The sequence below is a fragment of the Phyllobates terribilis genome, unplaced genomic scaffold (genome assembly GCF_046119375.1).
Source record: "Phyllobates terribilis strain yellow unplaced genomic scaffold, ASM4611937v1 Scaffold_7__3_contigs__length_470593459, whole genome shotgun sequence".
NCBI classification, from domain to species: domain Eukaryota; kingdom Metazoa; phylum Chordata; class Amphibia; order Anura; family Dendrobatidae; genus Phyllobates; species Phyllobates terribilis.
In genome coordinates, this window is record NW_027362767.1 from 79,649,255 (window position 1) to 79,670,528 (window position 21,274).

Genomic DNA, 21,274 nt, shown 5'->3' on the forward strand with positions numbered 1-21,274 from the left:
GGAGAATCGCACATTTTCATCGCACACTGAACGACACAGAAACAATACCCAATTTGGTGGAATTGCATTTTTTTATTATTATTATTTTATTATATGGTAAATTTAATGATGTCATTCAAAACTATAATTCGACCCACAAAAAAATATGCCGCTATATGGCTGTGTTGACAGAAAAATAAAAAAAAGTAGTTGAGTTTCTTGAAAGTAGGCGGGGTCCAAAGGTGCAAAAACTGCAAATCACCCATTCCGTTTTATTGTCACGTGGCTTGTTCTTGTTAAGGTGCCGGCATTGCCAGAGGAAATGTTTTTTGACAGTGAAGCTGCTCAGGATGAGATTTCGGTGGAGATGTTGGTGTCCATACAGGGGCTGGTGAGTGTGTGGTGTGTGACTTTACATGTATTCTGTTTTGAAATAAAGGTGTTTTTTTTTTTTTTTGTTTTTTTTTACCGTATGTCTTTCTATTCAGTTAGTTATTTCTGTTTCTAGAAGAGCTAGGAGTTGGTTAATATGGCTGCCATTATATCCGTGTTTTGGATTGTCTCTGTAAAAAGGCAATGTTATATAACATTATCACAGAAGAGCAGTATAAAATTGAAAAAGATAAATAGTAAGTTAAAGGGACAATTTCAGCTGGAGCTAGACCTTAGTATGTAATATATGGTTGTAATATCTGCTGAGCCGATAATGTACGTGCAGCTGTTATCTAGTGCTTGAGGGGGTCTATGATATATTGAATAATATCTTTTATTTCTCTTATTTTAGGATGGCGTACCATTGGTGGATCAACAGCTGTTATACAACTGTTGCCCTTATATTGGTGAGTAACCCGAACCTTTATGATGAACATGATCTTGTGCCTTAATAGTGTTATGCCCGTACTGAATTTCCGTAGTATACTTTTAGATCATTCAAGTTTTTATTTTGTAATTCTTTGCTGCATTTTAAGATTCACTAAATCTTTAAAGGGAACCTGTCATGTCCACAAACATATGGGATTAATCTGCAGGTAAATAGCATTCGAAAGTCATTCGGCCACCGCACTGAGAGCTCCGCTGCCTGGTGGAAATGAACTTTATTTCTTCCAGCAGTCTGGAGCTTTCAATCATAGAGGTTCGGCCAGCACTGCTTTAGTCACAGCTTAGTACATAGTAAGGCCGGTTTCACACGTCCGGTTATTTCTGGTACCGGAGATATCCGTGTGCCGAATCAGCGGTACAGTTAGCGCTGTTACCAAGCGCCAGGTGCTGAATGCTGCATTCATCATAGTACCCTGCCGGTGCTGCGATCATTGCATCACGGAAATACTGACATGTGAAAAGGCTCCAAGTGGCAGCTGTAACCACACCCCGGCCCTGACTGACAGCCGGCTCAGCAGTGCAAAAGTACAGAGGCAGCTGCCAGTTAATGCCAGGACATGGTTACAGCCACCCCTCACTATATACTGAGCAGTGATTGAAGCTGCTCCTCTATGACTGAAAGCCGGAAGCTGCCGGATGGAGTAAAGCTCATTTCTTCCCGGCAGCGGGGTTATCCGTGCAGCAGCTGCACTGCTTGAGAACACTACAAACCTGCAGGTTTATAGCTTTTAGGGACATGACAGTTTCCCTTTAAATATTTTTGATATATTGTGGTTCCTTGCATGATCAGCGTGGGCCGGGTCTTGAGTCTGCCGCCAATCACCCACTACCCGTGTGAGCACTCGCACAGTTGTGTACCTCTCCAGTAGGAAGTATATGGTCCTGATTGAATTGGTTGTTCACTCCGGTCTTGATGAGATGTACTGGAGTCATACGCTCTTGACTCAATAAGAGGCACATGCCTGTTAATTAATCCAAAGCATTGGATAAGTGGTGTGCGCCTCACCACAAATCTGACTCCAGTAATAAATTCATGATGAGCCTGGGTACCCCGCCCACTGGGCAAAAATGGCGCGAGAATGCTAAACCTCTCAAAACTTAAGCACAGCCTCGAGATTCGACAACATTTTGTAAGTTTTCATAGATTTTTACTCCAAATTCTGATGTAAAAGCTTTGATAAATCATGCGCTGTGTGACAGCACAGCCATGTGGTGCGCTTTCTGGTCAGCAGGAGTACTACTGCAGATCTGCCCCTATTTAAAGGGGTTTTCTGGTTCCACACAATTCTGGTCCCCTGGCTGCAATTTGTCTTAAAATAAACACACTTCTTTTCTCTCCCTCCCCAGGTTCAACGTAGCGTCTCCGACACTGCTCTTATTGTTTGCGGTGTTGATGTCACTTCAGCAGCTTTGCCCGAGTAGCTGTCACGAGCAGCTCTGTCACTGACCTCACTTATTGCCTGAAGAGCTGTCAACGTGACATCACTATTGCAGGCAATAACTGAGACAGTATCAGAGACTCTGTGCTGGACCTGGGGAGGAGGAGTATAGGACATTTTGAATTTAAACAAACTGCAGTTTAGGGGACAAAGACGAGGGAGTTTCCAAAATCAGGAACTCCTTTAGCAGAATAGGAGCTGAGATGCAGTTCTCTGCAGTGGCCACTACACATTAAATATATACATGCTGCCTCCTGGAGGAATTACTGTAGGTCGGTGGGGATGCCGGTCCGGGTGCTGGACTCCTTCGATCCGATGTTGATGGTCTATCCTAAGAATAGGGCTTCAATATTATATGCATATTTCATTAAAGTATATCTGATGCACTGGGCTCTGCACAAGGCTGAACGCAGTTTCATCTTTCCCTGGAGTGTTCCTTGGTAGCTGCTCCATCAGGTGACATGTCTTATGTTAATAGGGTTGTCTCATTTACTTTTTTGCACACTGGAGCCACAGATCCATGATATGTTGTTTTTCATGTTGAGACCTGTTCATTGCTGTAAACCAGGGTTCCCCAACTCCAGTCCTCAAGGCCCACCAACAGGTCATGTTTTCAAGATTTCCTTAGTATTGCACAGGTGATAATTCCATCACCTGCACAGGCAATAATTACATCACCTGTGTAACTAAGGAAATCCTGAAAACATGACCTGTTGGTGGGCCTTGAGGACTGGAGTTGCGGAACACTGCTGTAAACAATGACATAAATAAAATTGGATGAGGGAATAAGGTCTCCTCTTTGAGAAACTTTCTTTTTTCCCTCTACTGGAATCCAGTATACAAAGAAAGAAAATAATATTGCTGGGTTGCAGATAGTGCACATTTTTTCTGAATTACCATGTCACTGCGAGACCTGTGTATATTGTACTATCTAATCCTGCTAAAATATGTACAATGTAAATTTTTCAGAGATGAAAGAAGAATTTTTGGTACTCACCGTAAAATCTCTTTCTTGGAGCCTCCATGGATACCTGTGTCCCCCAATGAGGCGATAAAGAGAGAGGTTTTTTTGACTTCATGTTTTTCTTCTGCAGGAGAACTAAAGAAGCTGCTTGTCTCTTTTGTGGCTGGCTGTGGAGCAAAGAATGGGGGCTTTGTAAGGAAAATTACTCCCACTGCTGCAGAGCCCCTGATGCCAAAACCAACTTTATCACAGAAAAAACTTCAAGTAAATTGTCTGAGTATATTTTATAATATATATTTTATTCAGAAAATTCTAATGAATGATACATGAATTAGTTGATATTGAAGCTGGGGAAAAATCTTATGACGTGATGACGGTGTTACCGATGGTCAGTTGTGACTCCGGACAGGGGACCCTCTATATGATATTTGTTGTCTTAGTGCATTTGAAAACCCCTTTAACCGTGAAAGAAGAAAATATTATCATGTGTTTTGACAACTCCTGCTTCTAACCTCAGAACCATATCTGTCAAAGCTTTAAGCAACAGCGTAGACTTTGTACGCAGGGCTGTTTCTGATTTCCTGTATTCAACCCTGTGACTACACCTTCACCCCATTATTTTTTTCATATGGCCATGTCACATTGCCAATATTATAATTGTGATATATTCCATATAGCTGATGTTAGATTGCAGTTCATTCTGACCCTTACATATCATCAGGATCACACTGTAAACAATATGTAAATCAATAATTTCTTTCTTATTTGCTATTTTCCACAGGCAGAATTGGAACAAGCCTTCTTCCACAACCAGCCTCCATCTCTACGCAGATCCGTTGAGTTTGTCGCTGAAAGAATTGGCTCAAATTGTGTCAAACACATCAAGTAGGTGTTTGGATCTTTAATTAAACTTCCACCTTTTATCATCGTGTCTATTTTACGGAGCTTTTTTTTTTTTTATTTATTTCACATTCGGCTTTATTACATTTGTTTTTTTTTGTTAATTTCTGTGTTGTGCCCCATTGTCAGAAAAATGTTTAGAGATGGGAAACCTTTTGGGTTTTGTTTTCACTTGCATCACTCATTGTTTTTAATAGGCTACACGCTATAATTCCCTAACCTCAATGTAGACCTGTTAAATTCACAATGGGATCATTTGGTTTCCACGCAACTTAGGGTATGTGCACACGATCAGTATTTGCTTGCAGAAATTTCTGCAAGGTTATGCACCTCTTGGCAGCAAAAACGCTGCGGAAATGCCGCGCGTTCTTGATGCTTTTTTTTTTGTGTGTGTTTTTTTTTTAGTTTTTTTGCCTGCTTATTAGGAAAAACGCTGGAAAATCCGCACAAAGAATTGATATGCTGCTTATTTAAACGCACATGAAATCCTGTCTGGAAAATTCCTGATCATGTGCACAGATCTTCCAAATTCTCATAGGAAATACTGGGGTAAGAATTACAATGTGTTTTTGGCCCATTTCTGTGCGGGAAAAAACGCACAAAAAAAGCACTGTGTGCACATAGCCTTAAACTCTTGTAATGCAGAAATTCAGACAAGATGGAAACCTGCACTTTCTGCAGTTGTTACTGAGGCTCAAATTAAAGGGAATCTGTCAACTAAAATATGGTATTTGCTTGCAAAACGTAGTGATAATCTGCAGGTGAACACCATTTTAACATATTCGGCTGTCTTATCAGGAAGATCGGCTAAAAGGAGAAAATGACAATATAGTCTCCAGGGTGTGTGCAGAACAGGTTATTGGACAAGAAGCAGAGGAGTGATAACCGCACGCTGGCTGCTACAGCCCCTGGAAGCAAGCAGCTGCAGGGAGGATATAACTTAATTTTCTCCCTGTAGCTGCTATTCTAGTTTGACAAACATGTTTAAAATAGTATTTACTTGCACATTTGCACTATATCTGCAGGAAAATACTGTTTTTTTTTTGTTGTTTTTTTAGCTGACAGGTTCCCTTCAAACACACAATCCCAATGTAGCTTGCCACTGAGCCAATCAGGTGCCCGTTATCATTTGGTTTCTTTCATACTTGTCGAAGTAGCAGAGAAGTTACAGTGTCGAAAATAACCTTTATTATATTTCCCTTTCTTCATTTAAGGGCGACTCTGGTGGCGGATCTTGTGAAACAAGCCGAGGATTTCCTAAAGGATAAAATGACAGAAGACAGTGCAGAAAATGGCAAGCTTCTTGACAGCGTGTGCGCCCGGCTCTGTGAGGATGGACGTCAGGCTCTGGACAAAGGCAAAGAGTAAGTAGATTACGATACAGTGTTCAGCTCACCCTTGTTCCAGATGGCAGCGCTGTAGTCCCTATTTTTTTCCACCTTTCGAGCGATCGCTGGCGCTCTGAGCAAAACACTTTTCATTTTGGGAGAGTGTGGAAATAAATTGTATTGTGATCAGTGGAGGCCTTTCAGGGGCTGTATGATAACAAAGAGCAATCTAGTTCGAGCTCTACATGTATTGATGACTTACTGTGTGTTATATACTGGAATTGAAAAAAAACAAGTTTTATTCTATAGATGAGTGCTTTTTAAATCTGATAGTAAGCAGATAACATTCTTGTATTTTTTGTTTTCTTTCAATTTACTTTTTATCCCGGCTGCAGCTTATTGTAAAACAACAAACCAGGCTATACTCACCTTCCCCTGGTCCGACTTCACCTTGACCTCACAGATGCCTATCGGTAAGCTCAGCGACTCTATGGCTGTGTGCCCACTATGCGTTTTTTAAGCGTTTCCGCAGCTGCAGTTCCACCGCAGAAACGCTTAAAAAACGCTTGGTAGAAGGTCTGCAATGTTCCCCAATGATAATCCGCATGTGTGTGCACATGCTGCGGAAATTTCCAATGCAGATTATCATTGCGGAAGAATCCGCAGCACTACCAATTATTTTGCGTAATCGCGGCTTTTTTCGCTGCCATTGACTTCCATTGAATCGCTTAATATCCCCATGACTACATGTGCACATGCGGATATTAAGCGATTCAATGTGCTTATGGTACCGGGTCTGGAGAAGAGGAGACTCTCCTCCAGACCGGGGTACCATAGTACCTGTAAAAGAAAAAAAAAAAGAATTTAAAATAAAAAAATACATTATACTCACCTTCTGATGTCCCCCGGTCTCCTCTATGGTGCGTCCTGGCTCCCCGGCAGCTCGCGATGGTCTAAAAGGACCTGCCATGATGTAATTTAGTCATGTGACGGGTCATGTGACCACTGACGTCGGCGGTCGCGTGACCTGTCATATGACTAAATGACGTCATGGAAGGTCCTTTTACACAACTGTGAGACACCGGGGAGACCGGACGCATCGATAAGGAGACCGGGGGCCATCGGAAGGTGAGTATAATGCTGTTTTTCCCCTCCCCCATGACAGCACACCTTGAGAGAGAGGATCCGCCCCACCAAGGACAGGAAACCGTCTGAAATAAAAGGGCGGTACCTCTCCCTCGCTTCAGTTGGTTTCCTGTCCTTGATGGGGAACCTGTCTGGAAGAAAGAAGACTTACCTGGGGCTGTCCCGGTGTGGAAGAGCGGGCACTGGCCTGTGCACCGGGTTCAGTATCCCAGAAGCGCCGTCCGCAGCTTCCCTTGAGGTCTCTGCGCCGAGCGGGGCGCACGCGGTGAGGCAGGCTCTGTCCTCCCGGAGGCCGCGGCGCCGTCCTCCCCCTGCAGTGTGGAACGCTTCCGGGTGTGACGCGCCTGACGTCACGGCGCAGGGCGCGCTGGGTGACGTCAGGAGGCGGCGCCGATCCAAGATGCGTCCCAGGCCGTTTTTTTTTTTTTTTTTTTTTCAACGGAGCTCCGGCCTGAGGAAGAGGGGGGGCCCACAGACCGGAGGAGGCTGGATGGCCCTATATTTAAGGGGGGGGGGGAGCTATCCTGGAAGCGTGGTGCGCTTCTGAGACATGGCTGATCCAGATAGCCAGGAGCAGCAGCAGCTTACCCCCCCACCTCAGCAACAGAAAAAGCAGAGGGATGCATCGTATACAGACAGCCGCTCGAGTAATCGTAGTGGCAGCCGCAGGAGTAAGGCTTCGAGTGCCTCGGGACCATCCAGAATGGAATCATCGGTTCCGCGACAGCCTCCGAATCCGGTACCCGTTTGTGACCTCCGAGGGTGAGTGAGCTTCGTGAATGTCACTGGTTAATAACGGGAAGTCTCTTATGTGCTTCCTTTTTTTTAGGAGCCTAAGAAGAGTAGTGCCAAGCAAAAGCATAGAATGTGTGCCCTTTGCCAAGCTTCTCTCTCAGTAGAGTGGCAGAAACTACTTTGCCAGGGCTGTGTGACCAAAACCATAGCTGAGAATTCCCGGGATTTTGCTGCAGATTTAAAGTCCATAGTACATGCAGAAGTTCAGTGGTCCCTGAAAGGGTTCCTTAGAGGGAAGAAAAGGCCCCGTAGAGAGGTTTCCCCCGTCTCTGATTCCTCCCAGTCCGAGGAGCAGTGGGATTCATCGTCCTCTTCCTCATCGGGGGGCGGTAGACCCTGCTTCCCCATTGAGAATACAGACAGACTGGTTAGGGCAGTAAGATCAACCATGGGTCTGGAGGAAGAGAGAGCATCTAAATCCCGGGAGGACATCATGTTTGCGGGCTTGGGAGAGAAGAAGAAACGCTCATTTCCGGTTAACAGTAAGATTCAGGGCCTCATTGACCGGGAGTGGAGGAGACCTGAGAGATCAGGGGCTTTACCCTCCTTCTCCAAAAGAAGGTACCCCTTCGAAGAGAAGGATGCGGAACCTTGGGATAAGATCTCCAAGGTGGACGGGACTGTGGCAAGGTCATCGAAAAGATCTTCCCTGCCCTTGGAGGACTCTGGCGTCCTAAAAGATGCCCTGGATAAAAAAGCTGACTCCTTCCTGCGCCACACGTGGGAGGCGGCGGCAGGTGGCCTAAAACCAGCGGTGGCTAGCACCTGTGTGGCGAGGTCCTTGATGGTGTGGCTCCAACAGCTGGAAGACCAGCTTAAAGATAAAAAGGTCTCCAGACAGGCAATACTTGCAGAGCTACCTCTAATACAAACAGCATCGGCATTCATCGGCCGACTCTTCAGCTGACTCGGTCAGACTGTCAGCTAGGGCAGCGGGACTATCCAACGCAGCCAGGCGGGCCTTGTGGCTCAAAGGTTGCCCAGGCGACCTACCTTCAAAACAGAAACTGTGCTCCCTCCCATGTGATGGTAGACTCCTGGTTGGCCAAAAGTTAGAAGACCTGTTGGAAAAAGCAGGCGATAAAACCAAAGGGTTCCCGGGATTTTCGGGGGAACCAAGAAGATTTAGTTTTCGGAGGAGAAAATTTAACCGGGGTCGTCCTCCGGGAGACAAAAAGAAATGGGAAGCCAAGTCCAAAAAAGAATCGGGCTACATGTTTGGAGGACCATCCTCGAGTTCGAAGAGATCCTCCCAATGACGCCAGGCTGGGAGTGGGTGGAAGGCTTTCCCACTTTCTTCCAGCTTGGGATGCGATAACAGCAAACCCCTGGATTCTGAAAATTATCAGTGGGGGCCTGAAGATCCGGTTCAGCCAGACCCCCTGGCGGACCTTTGTGGTTACCCCCCTACGAAAGGTCCAGGAAGAACAATTAGCCCTGGAAACAGAAGTGTTAGAGTTAGTAGGAAAGCAGGTCCTTCTCGAAGTACCAGCAACACAGAGAGGGAGGGGGTTCTATTCCCCACTATTCATGATAAAAAAACCAAACGGGTCCTTAAGGACCATCATCAACCTCAGGAGTCTGAACCAAGTAGTAGAAAACCAGACTTTCAAGATGGAGTCAGTAAGCTCGGCAGTGAAGCTCTTACATCGCAACTGCTTTATGGCTGTAATAGACTTGAAGGACGCATATTATCACGTCCCAATCCATCCAGAGTATCAGAAGTATCTGAGAGTAGCCCTGTTTATTCAGGGGAAGCTGAGGCATTTTCAGTTTGCTGCCCTACCCTTTGGCCTCTCCATTGCCCCGAGAATATTTACGAAACTAATAGCAGAAGTGACAGCCTTCCTACGGATCAAGAATGTAGTGATCGTGCCATATTTAGACGACTTCTTGATAATAGGGAAAACAGAAGCCCACTGCTCCAGTCAGCTCCTAGTGGTCACGGAAGTGTTGCATCAGCTGGGGTGGTTAGTAAATTTCCAAAAATCAAGACTAACCCCCTCCAGGACTCAGACCTTTCTGGGTCTAATCCTAGACTCTCGTCGCCAAACCTGCTTCCTCCCAGAGGACAAAATCTGCAGGTTGATTGCATTAGTCTCGAAGGCCATTCAAGCTCCAGAGATGTCTCTGAGAGAGGCAATGTCCCTCCTGGGTTCTATGACGGCCTGTCTCCCAGCAGTAATGTGGGCCCAGGGGCATATGAGGCGGCTTCAGTGGGAGGTCCTGTCAGCACAGAGGTCCTGCAACGGGCATTTAGAAGGCAGGCTCTCTCTCTCCCCACAAGTAGTAGATTCCCTTTCGTGGTGGACAGTCGGGGGAAATCTAACCGCAGGCGTTCAATGGTCCAGACCAGTAGATCGGGTAATTACGACCGACGCAAGCAGTTCCGGATGGGGGGGTCATCTGGCAGAACTCTCAATACAGGGTCACTGGGCTTACCACGAGGGGGGAGCATCCTCAGACTTAAAGGAGCTTTGGGCCGTAGAAAGATCCCTCAGGGGCTTCCTCCCTCACATCCAAAATCACCATGTCCAGGTCAGGTCCGACAACCGGACAGCAGTAGCCTATGTGAATCACCAAGGAGGGACAAGGTCACGCCCTCTGATGGTGGTGGCAGACAGGATCCTTGGTCTAGCAGAGCGAAACCTCCTATCCCTCAGCGCCCTTCACATAAAGGGGATAGAAAACGTGAAAGCAGATTTTCTAAGCCGCCATACCCTAAGACAGGGGGAGTGGGGGTTGAACCCGGAGGTCTTCCATCAGATTGTCCAGTTATGGGGGCAGCCAGACATAGACCTGTTCGCCACAAGGGCAAACAGAAAGGTGCAGAGATTTTGCTCCCTAAATCCGGCAGAAAATCCCCATGCCGTAGATGCCCTCCAGATTCCCTGGGGGTTCAAGAAGGCCTATGCCTTTCCGCCATTAGTGATGATTCCAGTAGTGGTGAGGAAGATCCGGGAGGAAGGCGCCAGAGTGATTTTGATAGCCCCTTTTTGGCCCAAGAGGCCTTGGTTCTCTCTGCTTCGGCTAATGTCGGTGTCAGATCCCTGGATTCTACCAGAGAGGCCGGACCTTCTCATGCAGGGTCCAGTATTCCATGCCCAGGCCAGGGGGTTCCATCTTTCGGCATGGAATTTGAGAGGTCGCTATTGAGTAGCAAGGGGTTTGCACCAGGCTTAGTTTCTACTTTATTGGGGAGCAGAAAACCAATTACAACTAAGATTTATAGCAGGGTTTGGGGTAAATTCCTAGAGTTTATAGATATCCCGCTATCGAGCAAACCTCCGATCAGAGGGATCCTGGAATTTCTGCAAAAGGGGCGGGACCTGGGTCTAGCTACAGGGACCCTTAAGGTTCAAGTTTCAGCTTTGGGAGCACTCTACAATTGTAATCTGGCTGGGAATAGGTGGATCTCGAGGTTTATCAAGTCCTGTGCCAGAGCAGGACCGGTTAGGTCCATGGGTGTTCCTCCTTGGGACCTGAATTTAGTCTTGAACGCTCTTACTAGTGAACCATTTGAACCTCTACACAAGGTTTCTCCAAAAATTCTCACCCTTAAGACCATCCTCCTAGTGGCCTTAACGTCAGCCCGTAGGGTGGGTGATCTGCAGGCCCTCTCGGTTAATCCTCCTTACACACAAATCTTTGAGGATAGGGTCACCTTGCGGCCAGATCCAGCATACCTTCCCAAGGTGGTATCTAGATTACACCGTAGTCAGGAGATTGTGCTACCCTCGTTCTGCAGCAATCCCAAGAACCCAGGGGAAGTCAGGTTCCATAGCCTAGATGTTAGGAGGTCCCTGCTACAGTACATTCACATGACTAGTCTGTGGAGGAAAGACTGTTCTCTGTTCCTGGCCTTTCAAGGGTGTAGGAAAGGTCACGGGGTGTCCAAGGGTACCATCTCTAGGTGGCTCAGGGAGGCCATTTGCTTAGCCTATACGTCCACAGGGGTTCCAGCCCCGGACAATGTGAGGGCTCATTCCACCAGAGCCGTTGCAACCTCCTGGGCAGAGAGAGCAGACGTCTCGATCGAGCAGATATGTAGAGCTGCTACTTGGTCTACACCATCCACCTTCTTTAAGCACTATCGGTTGGATCTATCCTCTTCTGATCTCACCTTTGGGAGAAGGGTACTTCAGGCGGTGGTCCCTCCCTAGGGTGCTCATAAATTCTCCAAAATTCTCTCAAGGTGTGCTGTCATGGGGGAGGGGAAAACACCAAGGTTACTTACCGGTAGCCGGTTTTTCCTGAGCCCATGACAGCACCCGTAGTTTCCCCCCCTTATTTTTTTCTGTGTTTCTCACACCCTGGTGTGCACTGTTTGGGGTGGTGTGTATATGTATATTGTGGTGTTGGTTATGTGCCTAACCTGTTTAGGGAGGTCCTCTCAATGCTCTGTAAACAACTGAAGCGAGGGAGAGGTACCGCCCTTTTATTTCAGACGGTTTCCTGTCCTTGGTGGGGCGGATCCTCTCTCTCAAGGTATGCTGTCATGGGCTCAGGAAAAACCGGCTACCGGTAAGTAACCTTGGTGTTTTGTTTTTTTTTTTAACTAACTTGGTCACACTATATAAAATCCATGCCGGTTGCATGGATTTATATAGTGTGACCAAGTTGTCAAGCGCTTTCCAAGCGATGCTAAAATCGCTTGGAAAAGCGCTTGATAACCCGCATGCGAAATCGTATGATCAAAACACTTCACTTCCGCTTGTCCCTGGCAGGAAAATCCGCATGTACAATCCGCATGTACAATCCGCATGTGTTTTTTTCTGCCAGGGAGATGCAGAAACGCTCAGGAAAAATCCGGAGCATTTCTGCATCGTGGGCACATAGCCTCACAGAGTAGACAGAATGCCCCCTTCAGAGCTGCTGAGCTCATGGATTGGCTGCTGTGCTGTCATCATGACATCAGTGCCTCAGCCAGTGTCAGACTCCTGGAGCTGCTGTAGGGACTCGCCAGTGGACCAGAGGAAGGTTAGTACAGCACGGTTTGTTTCATAACAAGATGCAGCCGGGATAGAAACTTAATTGAAAGGGAATAACACCTTAAGAATTTTGCACATTTGCTTTATTGTAGTACCAACTTATCTATGCATTTTTAATACATGAAGATCTTCCAATAACCTTTCCCCAAATCTCTACTATTTGTGAACTTAATAGCATTTTGGAACACTGTATCATAGGTATAGGCATTGACACTAGGTAGAAATAAGTAAGTGTTGTCCGTGCTCTCTTTAACTCTCTTCGGACTCTAGGCAGCTCAGGTTGGTGTTTGCTGCAGACTTGGTTGTGGTCTGAAGCTTTTTTTTTTTTTTTGTCTTATTGCTTTTTGCCATGTGGCATAGGTGTCCCCCACATTTTTTTTCTAAAGTCCAGGCAGGCGACCGTGTTAATGGCACCCCTAGTGGTGGTGCTGTTTTCTCATGTTGCAACAATGCCATGTCCACCTCACTTTGGATTGCCCATACACTCACTATTGTGCTAGGCCACTGTAGGTGATGCTGCTGGGGTGCGCTAAACACACTGGACAGGTGAGTGATATTGTTTCCTCTAACCCATAAATCCCCCCCACCACTTTAGCTTCTGTAATAGTGTTTGAAGCTTGCAATTCTGGGGATAGTGTTCAGGAATAGGGGCTCTCCCTTTTTTGTTAAGTCAGTCGCTCTCTATGGACTGAAGCCTTTCAGATCCAGACCCCTGGTACCATCGGTGCTTCTTTGGTTCCGCTACCACCTTTTCTAGGGCCATTTTTGCTTGTTAGGGCTCCCTTGACTCTACTACTCAATGCCACCTTTTTCCTTCTTTTGCACACTGGAGGTACCTCCCCAGGGTAGTTTGTTTCTACTCAAGCCTCTGGGGGAGGTGTGAAGGTTTTAAAATCTAATCTGGCCACACATATTTAGGAAAATATCTGAGGCTATTGTGTTAAAAATTCCCAATATTCCCAGTCTCTTCTATTGATTTTGCTGCTTGCTGTGTTCCTATTAAATCTTTCTTTGCATATCTTGTACCATGAGGTTACAAAAAGACAATTATATGTAAATGGTAAACAAACATTCACTCCTTCTTTGTAGATACTGCAAAAAGAAGGCTCCAGAAGCTGTCCAAGCACTGTTACCTGAGGAGACATCTGCATGTGTGAGTTGGATTAGTGTTGATGATTTTTTTAACGTGGCATGTTACTCTGTCACATGTATCACGTATTTGCACTTACCATTGAGAAAGATGGTGTGGCATTTTAGCATTGCAGTTAATGCTTTAGAAGGTAACATATGTACCTTTGGTCATAGTTGGGGGTGGTGAGATTTTTAGATATTATTATACATTGAAGGATTCTCAGATGCACTTGTATTCAAGATTATTTTTTAAAATTTTAGTATGTACAGCTGCAAGCTCTTGTGCTTAGTGGGTGATCCCAATGAAGAATACTCACATCTTCTATTGTAACACCCACTGTGTCATCAGAAGATAACCCTATTGTTTAAATTTATTTTCTTTGTGTTTTATTGTATATTTTTTGGCAGTTTTTTTTTCTCTAATTATAATATACAGATTGCTACAGTAAATAAAATAAATTTAACACAAAAAACTAATTTAAACAATGGATCATTTCCATGAAATCTTTTGCCTGTGTGTGCTGTCCATTTCTCCCTCAGTCATATGACTATGCTAGCTGTGATTTCGGAGGAAAATGACCGCTCTGAATGCTTTTCTTAGTCATTTTCCCACAGCGGTATTTTGATTTGTATTGTCTATAAGTAATTGGAAGCCAATATCAAGTATGAAACATAAGCATGAAAAAAAAATGCATTTTTTTCTATAATATATTCTTTCATCTATCATTTTGGTTTAAAAATACCGACCTTTGCAAAGTGACCTTTGCTGTGCCCCTAGTAGTGCTCAGGAGTAGATTACTAAACAGCTGGGGAAGGGTCTGCAGCGTAATTTGCAGTTTGGAACCGTGGAGACAGAAGATGGCTTAGTTGCTGTAGATGCCAAATGATAGGCTGCCTCCTTGCTTATAGAAGATCTAAGTTATAGCTAATTCTTCTATATTGCTCTTTCTACTCTAGGTTCTACGTAGTGCTGAAGAAATTGCTGTGTCCTTGGCAGTAGAGAAGGGCTGCACGTGGCTGAATACAAACATCTCAGGTAGCATCAGCAACATCTACCCTAGATGAATTTATATCTAGATGTGTGTTGTTTTTTTCTAATTCTGTAACATTCTGTCAATCAAAGCATTAATTAGGAGGGAAGTGAAGGCCACATTCAACCACATGGTAAAGTCACAGAGTTCAATACTGTCAGTGGAAGGGACAGATGTAAAGAGAGGCTGCCGGGAAGGCTGTAAGCACAAAGTAACACTCCCGTCCAAGCTTCTTACAGAAATTAAGGTAGGTGCAGTGTTATTTTTGATCCTGATCTTCAGGATCTACCTGCTCTCTCATGAGAGACTGGTACAACATATCTATAAATCTCCCTGTACATATAGGGAAACTGTCAGCTCATTCATGCTGTCTAAAAAAAAACAAGCAGCATTAATCAGAACCTGGCTGCACAATTGCAAACAGGTATGTTTTTTTTTTCCCCTGAAACGCTCTGCCATCTCGGAAAGATTATAGTTTAAAGAGCTTTTACCTGCACCACTCCAGGTGTTTTAATAGGTCTCTACCTATGTACACATGTGGGAGAGACCTGTCAAAATCATTTGTGCCTCAGGCAGATCCATACTAGTCTCGCCTCTGCCTATGGTCCTCGGGCAGCTGCTTCTGCTTTTTGAACAAGTATTCAAACACTGAGCATTTACAAGTCATCTCTCCATTGCAATATTGTGAAACACAAAAATACTGTGCTTCAATTCTTCAGCCAATACATACATGGAAGCAAAATACATGGTTAAAAAAAAAAAATTAAAACGCACAGGCTCCCGATTCAGCAAGACAGGCATTGTTCACGTCAGTCTTGATGAAGAGGTGTCAGATGCGCTTGATTCATTAGGAAGCTTGTTCCTTTCCACAAATCTTACTCCAATCAGGGAATGGAGTTCAGATTTGTACCGTAAGGCATGCCGTTTTGTTACAGAGTAGGCATTGCCACGACCCGTCCCAGTTCAGCTGCACATCTTTTTGGTGGAACTGGCATCAACACGCCAAACATCACAACATTTTTGCGCAACCTGTCGTTGAGCAAAAATGTTGTAGGCATTTTCTGGCATACAAAATGATAAAGCAGGGCCTAATCCTTCGCTTATAGAGTTTGTTTTTTTTTCCATTTGCTGCTATTATAGATTATTTTTAAACCCTTGTAGTTACATTTTGCATTTGATTTGTTTCTAGGAAATCCTGTGCATTGCTCTTGGGCCACGTAATAAAATAGAAGGAGTAGAAGTCACACAACTTAAAAGTTTTATTAATCGTCTCTCGGAAACTCTGAATTGTAGAAAGGTAATTTATCATTCTCTGTAGTTAATGTTTTTTTTTTTGTCTACGTGTAATTTTTAGTGAAGTTCAATCTAAAATTAACTTGAGGTTTGTTATATCATCAAATAACCATCCATGGATTCCTAATGGTATTAAAAGCACAGTAACATTATATATTGTTATATTTGCATGGGGTACGTGTAGCAAATAATGGCTTCACATGTTCAGGCTACATTTCATTGGATTGCATAACTTGGCGTGACCAATATAAAATATTTACATAAAAAAAACAGGTTTGTTGAAATGTAGTAACTATTGCATTAAACTACTCTGTATTGTAAAAGTACTGAAATGACATCCCCTTCAAGTGCTGTTTTTTCTGTATTGTCTACATAATTCACCTTTCTTTTGACAGTACCTGACCACTACAACTGAGCATCATCTTGCAAAATGTACAGTAGAGCTGGCTTCACTTATAGGTAAGGCCGTAACTAGCATGTAGACCGCTAAATAAATAAATTGCACGAGACTGTCCTCTAAGAGATACTTTCTTTAATTTGCAGTGTCTGATCAAATTCCATTGCTTGGTTATACAACTTCAGAGCCAGATCTTGTACAGCAGCAGAGCAAGAAGCTTGAAGAAACCAGGCTTGTCCTGACATCTTTACTTACAGTCTGGGGGAATGACTTCAGGGTTCCAGTACCTGTACAGCTCATGTTTAGTCTCAAAAATATCACGAACAATCGGCATGTTCAGAACTGCAAGGTGAGATTAGTCAGGATTTGATGACTTGTTTTGTAATTTGATAAAAAGGAGATTTTTGTGTACTCGCCGTAAAATCTCTTTCTCTTAGCCTCTAATTGGGGGACACAGGACCATGGGTGCTATGCTGCTGTCCACTAGGAGGCGACACTATGCTTAATCTGAAAAAGATTAACCGTGGCTCCTCCTCTGCAGTATACACCTCTGGACGGCATCAGCCATCTTCAGTTTTGTGCAAAAGCAGTAGGAGGAACGTAACATAGATAACATAGTCATGCCTATGAAAAGGCAACTATATAAGAACTCATAGGAAAACCAATATGAGAACTCAACTTAACGGCCCGGAAGGGCAACAGGGTGGGAGCTGTGTCCCCCAATTAGAACCGGAACCCCCCGGATTGAAAGGCAGAATGGCGGTGGGGGCATAAATGGAAGGGGGGCTCTGAAGAGAGTCCCCCTTAGGCGCTTTTAGGGAGAAAGCTGCCACAGGTGCAGAGCCTGTGAAGGCCTGTGCCTGCGTGTGCCATGGCTGCCTGCACGCCCCCCGGCTCCTACAGGATCCCACAGACAGACTGGGGCTCCTGTATTGCTGCTGGTCCTCAGCTGCAGTGTGCTGGCTGGTGAGAGCTGCTGATGCTGCCGTCCAGGCCCTACCTGAAGGTGTCTCAACCTAATACCTCCAGGGGGGATTAGGGAGGGTGCTGCTGTCACCGTCAGAGAGCTTTTTTCCTCGCCTCAACTTCGGACCAAGATTGAGGGAATTGGGGAAGGAGGGGGGGTTCTCAACTTCGAGCCCGACCCGAGGGGCCGGAGAAGGAGCAGCATGGTGGCTACGCCATCTCAACTTCAACTGTGCACCCCATAGTAGGGGGCAGAGGAAGGAGCCATGCCGGGGGTCTCTTAAGAGACCCTCTTTTCTTCGTCTGTAATCCCGTGCTGAAGCGAGGGACGAGTGAAGGTCTGAGGTGTGCCTCCTTGCGACACTAAGCAAAAACTGAAGATGGCTGATGCCGTCCGGGGGTGTATACTGCAGAGGAGGAGCCACAGTTAATCTTTTTCAGATTATGCATAGTGTCGCTTCCTAGTGGACAGCAGCATAACACCCAAGGTCCTGTGTCCCCCAATGAGGCGACAGAGTAAATTTGATTCACACTTACTGAAGACAAGAGAAAAAGGTATAAAAAATGCTGCGGAATAGAACCGTATGGTTCATTGGCTTTTCACACATTCGTGATTTCTCCTTGTAATGCAGTGGGAACTGTTCATGTTTATGCTACAAAAGCTGGCCGGCATGGGTCTTCTACAGGACGCTGACATCTGCAGGCTGCAGGAGTGCCAGAGGACTTCGGTAAGAAGGATTTAGTAGTTTTTGAACATGTTGAGTATAGAGGTAAAAAAAATTTTAAAAGCTAAAAAAGTATTTCTTTCACTTCAATTAAAAGCAGCCAGTCCATGCTGCTAGTGAGGTGCTGTTTTTTGTTGTTGTTTTTTTTTTTTTTTTTTTTTTTTAAATGGAAACTATATTCGCACAGGACCCCACACCATGATCGTTCTGTGTAACTGTACACTTTAAGAGTAGGTATTCATTACAGATCAGTGGGGGTCCTTGGACCTTCAACGATTAGTTCAAAAATCCACTATGTATCCGTGCTAGCACATTCAGAAGTGCCCAGAGCAGTGAACAGTCTTCAAGAGTTTGTCCACTACTCGGACAACCCCTTATCGATCATCATGTTTTTCCCCCAAGTAAAATAACATTTATGCTCCCTTCCGGCTACGTTCCAGTAGTGTCGGCACTTGCTGTGTTAGGGTTCAGGTCACATTATGTCACACAATCCCTGCGAACAATTAGCACTGGCTTCACTCTCCCCTCTTTCCGACGGATCAGACATCAAGAGGCAGTCAAAGCTACGGCTGGCCGCTTACTTCCTCTTGATGTCCGATACGTCCGAAGGGTGGGATAGTGAAGCCAGTGCTAATTGTTCGCAGGGATTGTGTGACATAACATTGTGATGCGAGCCCTGGGAGAACTTGTGCTGACATCACTGCAACGGCAATGGCACCAGAGGTGAATGTTCTTTTACTGAGGGCAAACGTGCTGATTGAAAAGGGGTTGTCCGAGTGGTGGACAACCCCTTTAATAGGACATCTATGAGCTCAAACTATATGCTGTGTGTATATTCACAGGCCATGATTCATCAAAGCAATTTTGCCAGAATCCTGGCGTAAATAGCTTTGAAAAGTCGCAAAATTTTTGCACAACTCAGGGTTGCACAAATGTTGCGACTTTTGGCATTTTCATGCTAGTTTCTCTCAACTTCACCAAAGTAGGTTGAGATGGGGTTGGAGCAACTTGTCTAATGCATAATGAGTTGTGCTGTACCATATGACAGAAATCTTACTCCAGTCCTACTTCATAAATCAGGAGCGTCTAACTTTCACAGGCCCCTTAATCAATCAGCACTGGCGTGAAAATCACCAGTCTTAATTAATCGGGGTTATAGACTTTTCTCTTGAGTGAGCGCGTTTGCTACAGCGGAGATTTTTTAAAAATTGGTGTAATTCTTCGAAACAGTACCCCACTGATCTGCAATAACATATATCAAAAGGACATATGGATATAAAAAAAAGTACACTTTAAATGTATGTCTGCAGACTATGTAAATAAGGCAGGAAGATGACATTCATTTCATTCACTGCAAATTCCACATCGGATACATACAGAATTATTGCAGATTTTGCTGCATTATTTCTTCTTTTGCATTAACATCAATAATTTTCTCTTCAGGATTTGTTGGCAGACTTGGATAGATTAATACTTGGATTTAAAACTCTAAGAAATCCCGAGGAACCAAAAGACGCCCCTTGTATACATGTGCCACACACAGTAACTGGAATCATCACTCCCAGCTAGTCCTGGGATCGGTCCTTGTACATATATTATTCGCTGCTGCTATGTTTTTAACCTGTGAATGAACGAGGGCAAGGAACTGTCAGTGACCGAACGTCTACTACCTGCAGCTAACAAGTCATCTGGAGCTGTAAACACAACTTTATTCCGATTAGATCTTGATTTCTCTAGAGCAGCATGTATTTTTTATGATGCAGTAATTCAATAAGCATCTGCTGGCAATGTAGACTGCATTTTACCTTCTTTTAATAGAGCGGAAATACCTGTACCTATTAGTTCAGCTATGTTGGACGGACTCTCATTAAGGTATTTTAATTACCGATACTTCCATTTCTTTTTTTTAGCATATATTAAATCACTGATATTATTAAATCACTGATATTGATTATTTAACTTACTGTTTGTAAAATATACACTTCCTAATTGTGTTGAGTTCAGCCAAATAACATTTTCTAGGACCCTGGTCCGGTGGCCGCTAGACCAGAGCACAGCGAGCCGCCGCCTGCATCCTAGATGCCTCTGCTGATTCTCAGACTATACACATAATGTAATGGTGACCTACTAATAGGAAGAAGCTCCGGAGACGTCTCAGGTAGGAGATTCACAGCTTTCTGGTGCGGTGGCCACTGGACCATCTTTTTTGCTCAACTCCACTAATTTTAGAGATTGATTGCACTGATATAATTAGTAGTTAATAGCATCCATTGTTACACAGCTCACAGTTTTAATTTTTATACAAATCTGTTATTTTAAAAGCTAAAACTGTTTCTATTCCACACCTTTGTCACTGCCTCTGCTTGCTGCCATTGTCAGTTTTATTTTTTTCCCAAAGTTTTCACTCAAAGTTCGACTTAGACTTGCAATTTGTTGCAATCCTACGTAAGCCAAGCAAGACGACAACTATATCGTAACAAGCCCATCAGCCAGTGAGCTGCACAGATTATTTTTTGGGGGATAATTAATGTAATGACTTCACGAGCAAATCATAATGAGGAATACAAAGTATATTGGGACACTTCATTACACAATTGATGGGGGTTATACACTGACTCTGCAGACATCTGTAAATGTGATCCAATGATTGCATGCAATTGTATTAAGGATGTTCACATAATGTCTTGTATAATCTTTATTGATGTCTTACAAAAGAAAATCTGCTGGCAGCATTGCAGGATCTGATTGTAGGCGTATATGGCAAGATCATTTTTTACGACAAAATGCATGTGGTCCTTGTGTATCCAGGTGTGCCAAAAAGATCTACAGATCATTAAACAAGGTTTTTTTTTTTTTTTTTTGCACATTTCAGGCATAGAATGACTCAAGGTGGCCGTACACATAAGATAAATGACAGCTAAACCAATATGTAAGGCGCGGCCCAGCTAGCCCCAGCATTCTTGTGCCCACCTAATTCCGACATCCAGATTGATCAAATCCCAGTCATGTCTAATGACCCGAACTCATAGGATAATACGACTCTATGCTGTTAGTTTAGGGTATTAGAACTGTCAGCAGGCCAGGTTTTGCAACTGTTATACCGGATGAGACTGGTGTACTTACTTTGCAAATCAATGCCAGAATGGCTATATGATTTCTTTTAAAATCCTGCATAATTTTATTATTTTAGGAGTCTGGCATAAAATTCTCATTTTAATCTGATTACAGTAATTCTGATATTTTATTAAGGTCTAAGATCTATTTAAGATCAGCTTAAAAAAAAAAAAAAATACTGCTCTGACCCAGCAGT

General features: G+C 44.2%; 1 protein-coding gene across 1 annotated transcript in view; it reads left to right on the plus strand.

The window, feature by feature from the left end:
• Positions 1 to 19,902, plus strand: part of CDAN1 (codanin 1) — a 72,743-nt gene extending 52,841 nt beyond the window's left edge. The window contains exons 16-28 of the mRNA XM_073638855.1: positions 281 to 370; positions 764 to 818; positions 3,392 to 3,525; positions 4,043 to 4,146; positions 5,376 to 5,525; positions 13,511 to 13,574; positions 14,510 to 14,588; positions 14,676 to 14,830; positions 15,773 to 15,880; positions 16,272 to 16,335; positions 16,420 to 16,622; positions 17,872 to 17,967; positions 19,408 to 19,902. Coding sequence (XP_073494956.1) covers positions 281 to 370; positions 764 to 818; positions 3,392 to 3,525; positions 4,043 to 4,146; positions 5,376 to 5,525; positions 13,511 to 13,574; positions 14,510 to 14,588; positions 14,676 to 14,830; positions 15,773 to 15,880; positions 16,272 to 16,335; positions 16,420 to 16,622; positions 17,872 to 17,967; positions 19,408 to 19,533 — 1,428 coding nt within the window. The 3' untranslated portion in view covers positions 19,534 to 19,902. The remainder of the gene's footprint in view (positions 1 to 280; positions 371 to 763; positions 819 to 3,391; positions 3,526 to 4,042; positions 4,147 to 5,375; positions 5,526 to 13,510; positions 13,575 to 14,509; positions 14,589 to 14,675; positions 14,831 to 15,772; positions 15,881 to 16,271; positions 16,336 to 16,419; positions 16,623 to 17,871; positions 17,968 to 19,407) is intronic.
• Positions 19,903 to 21,274: the final 1,372 nt, after the last annotated feature.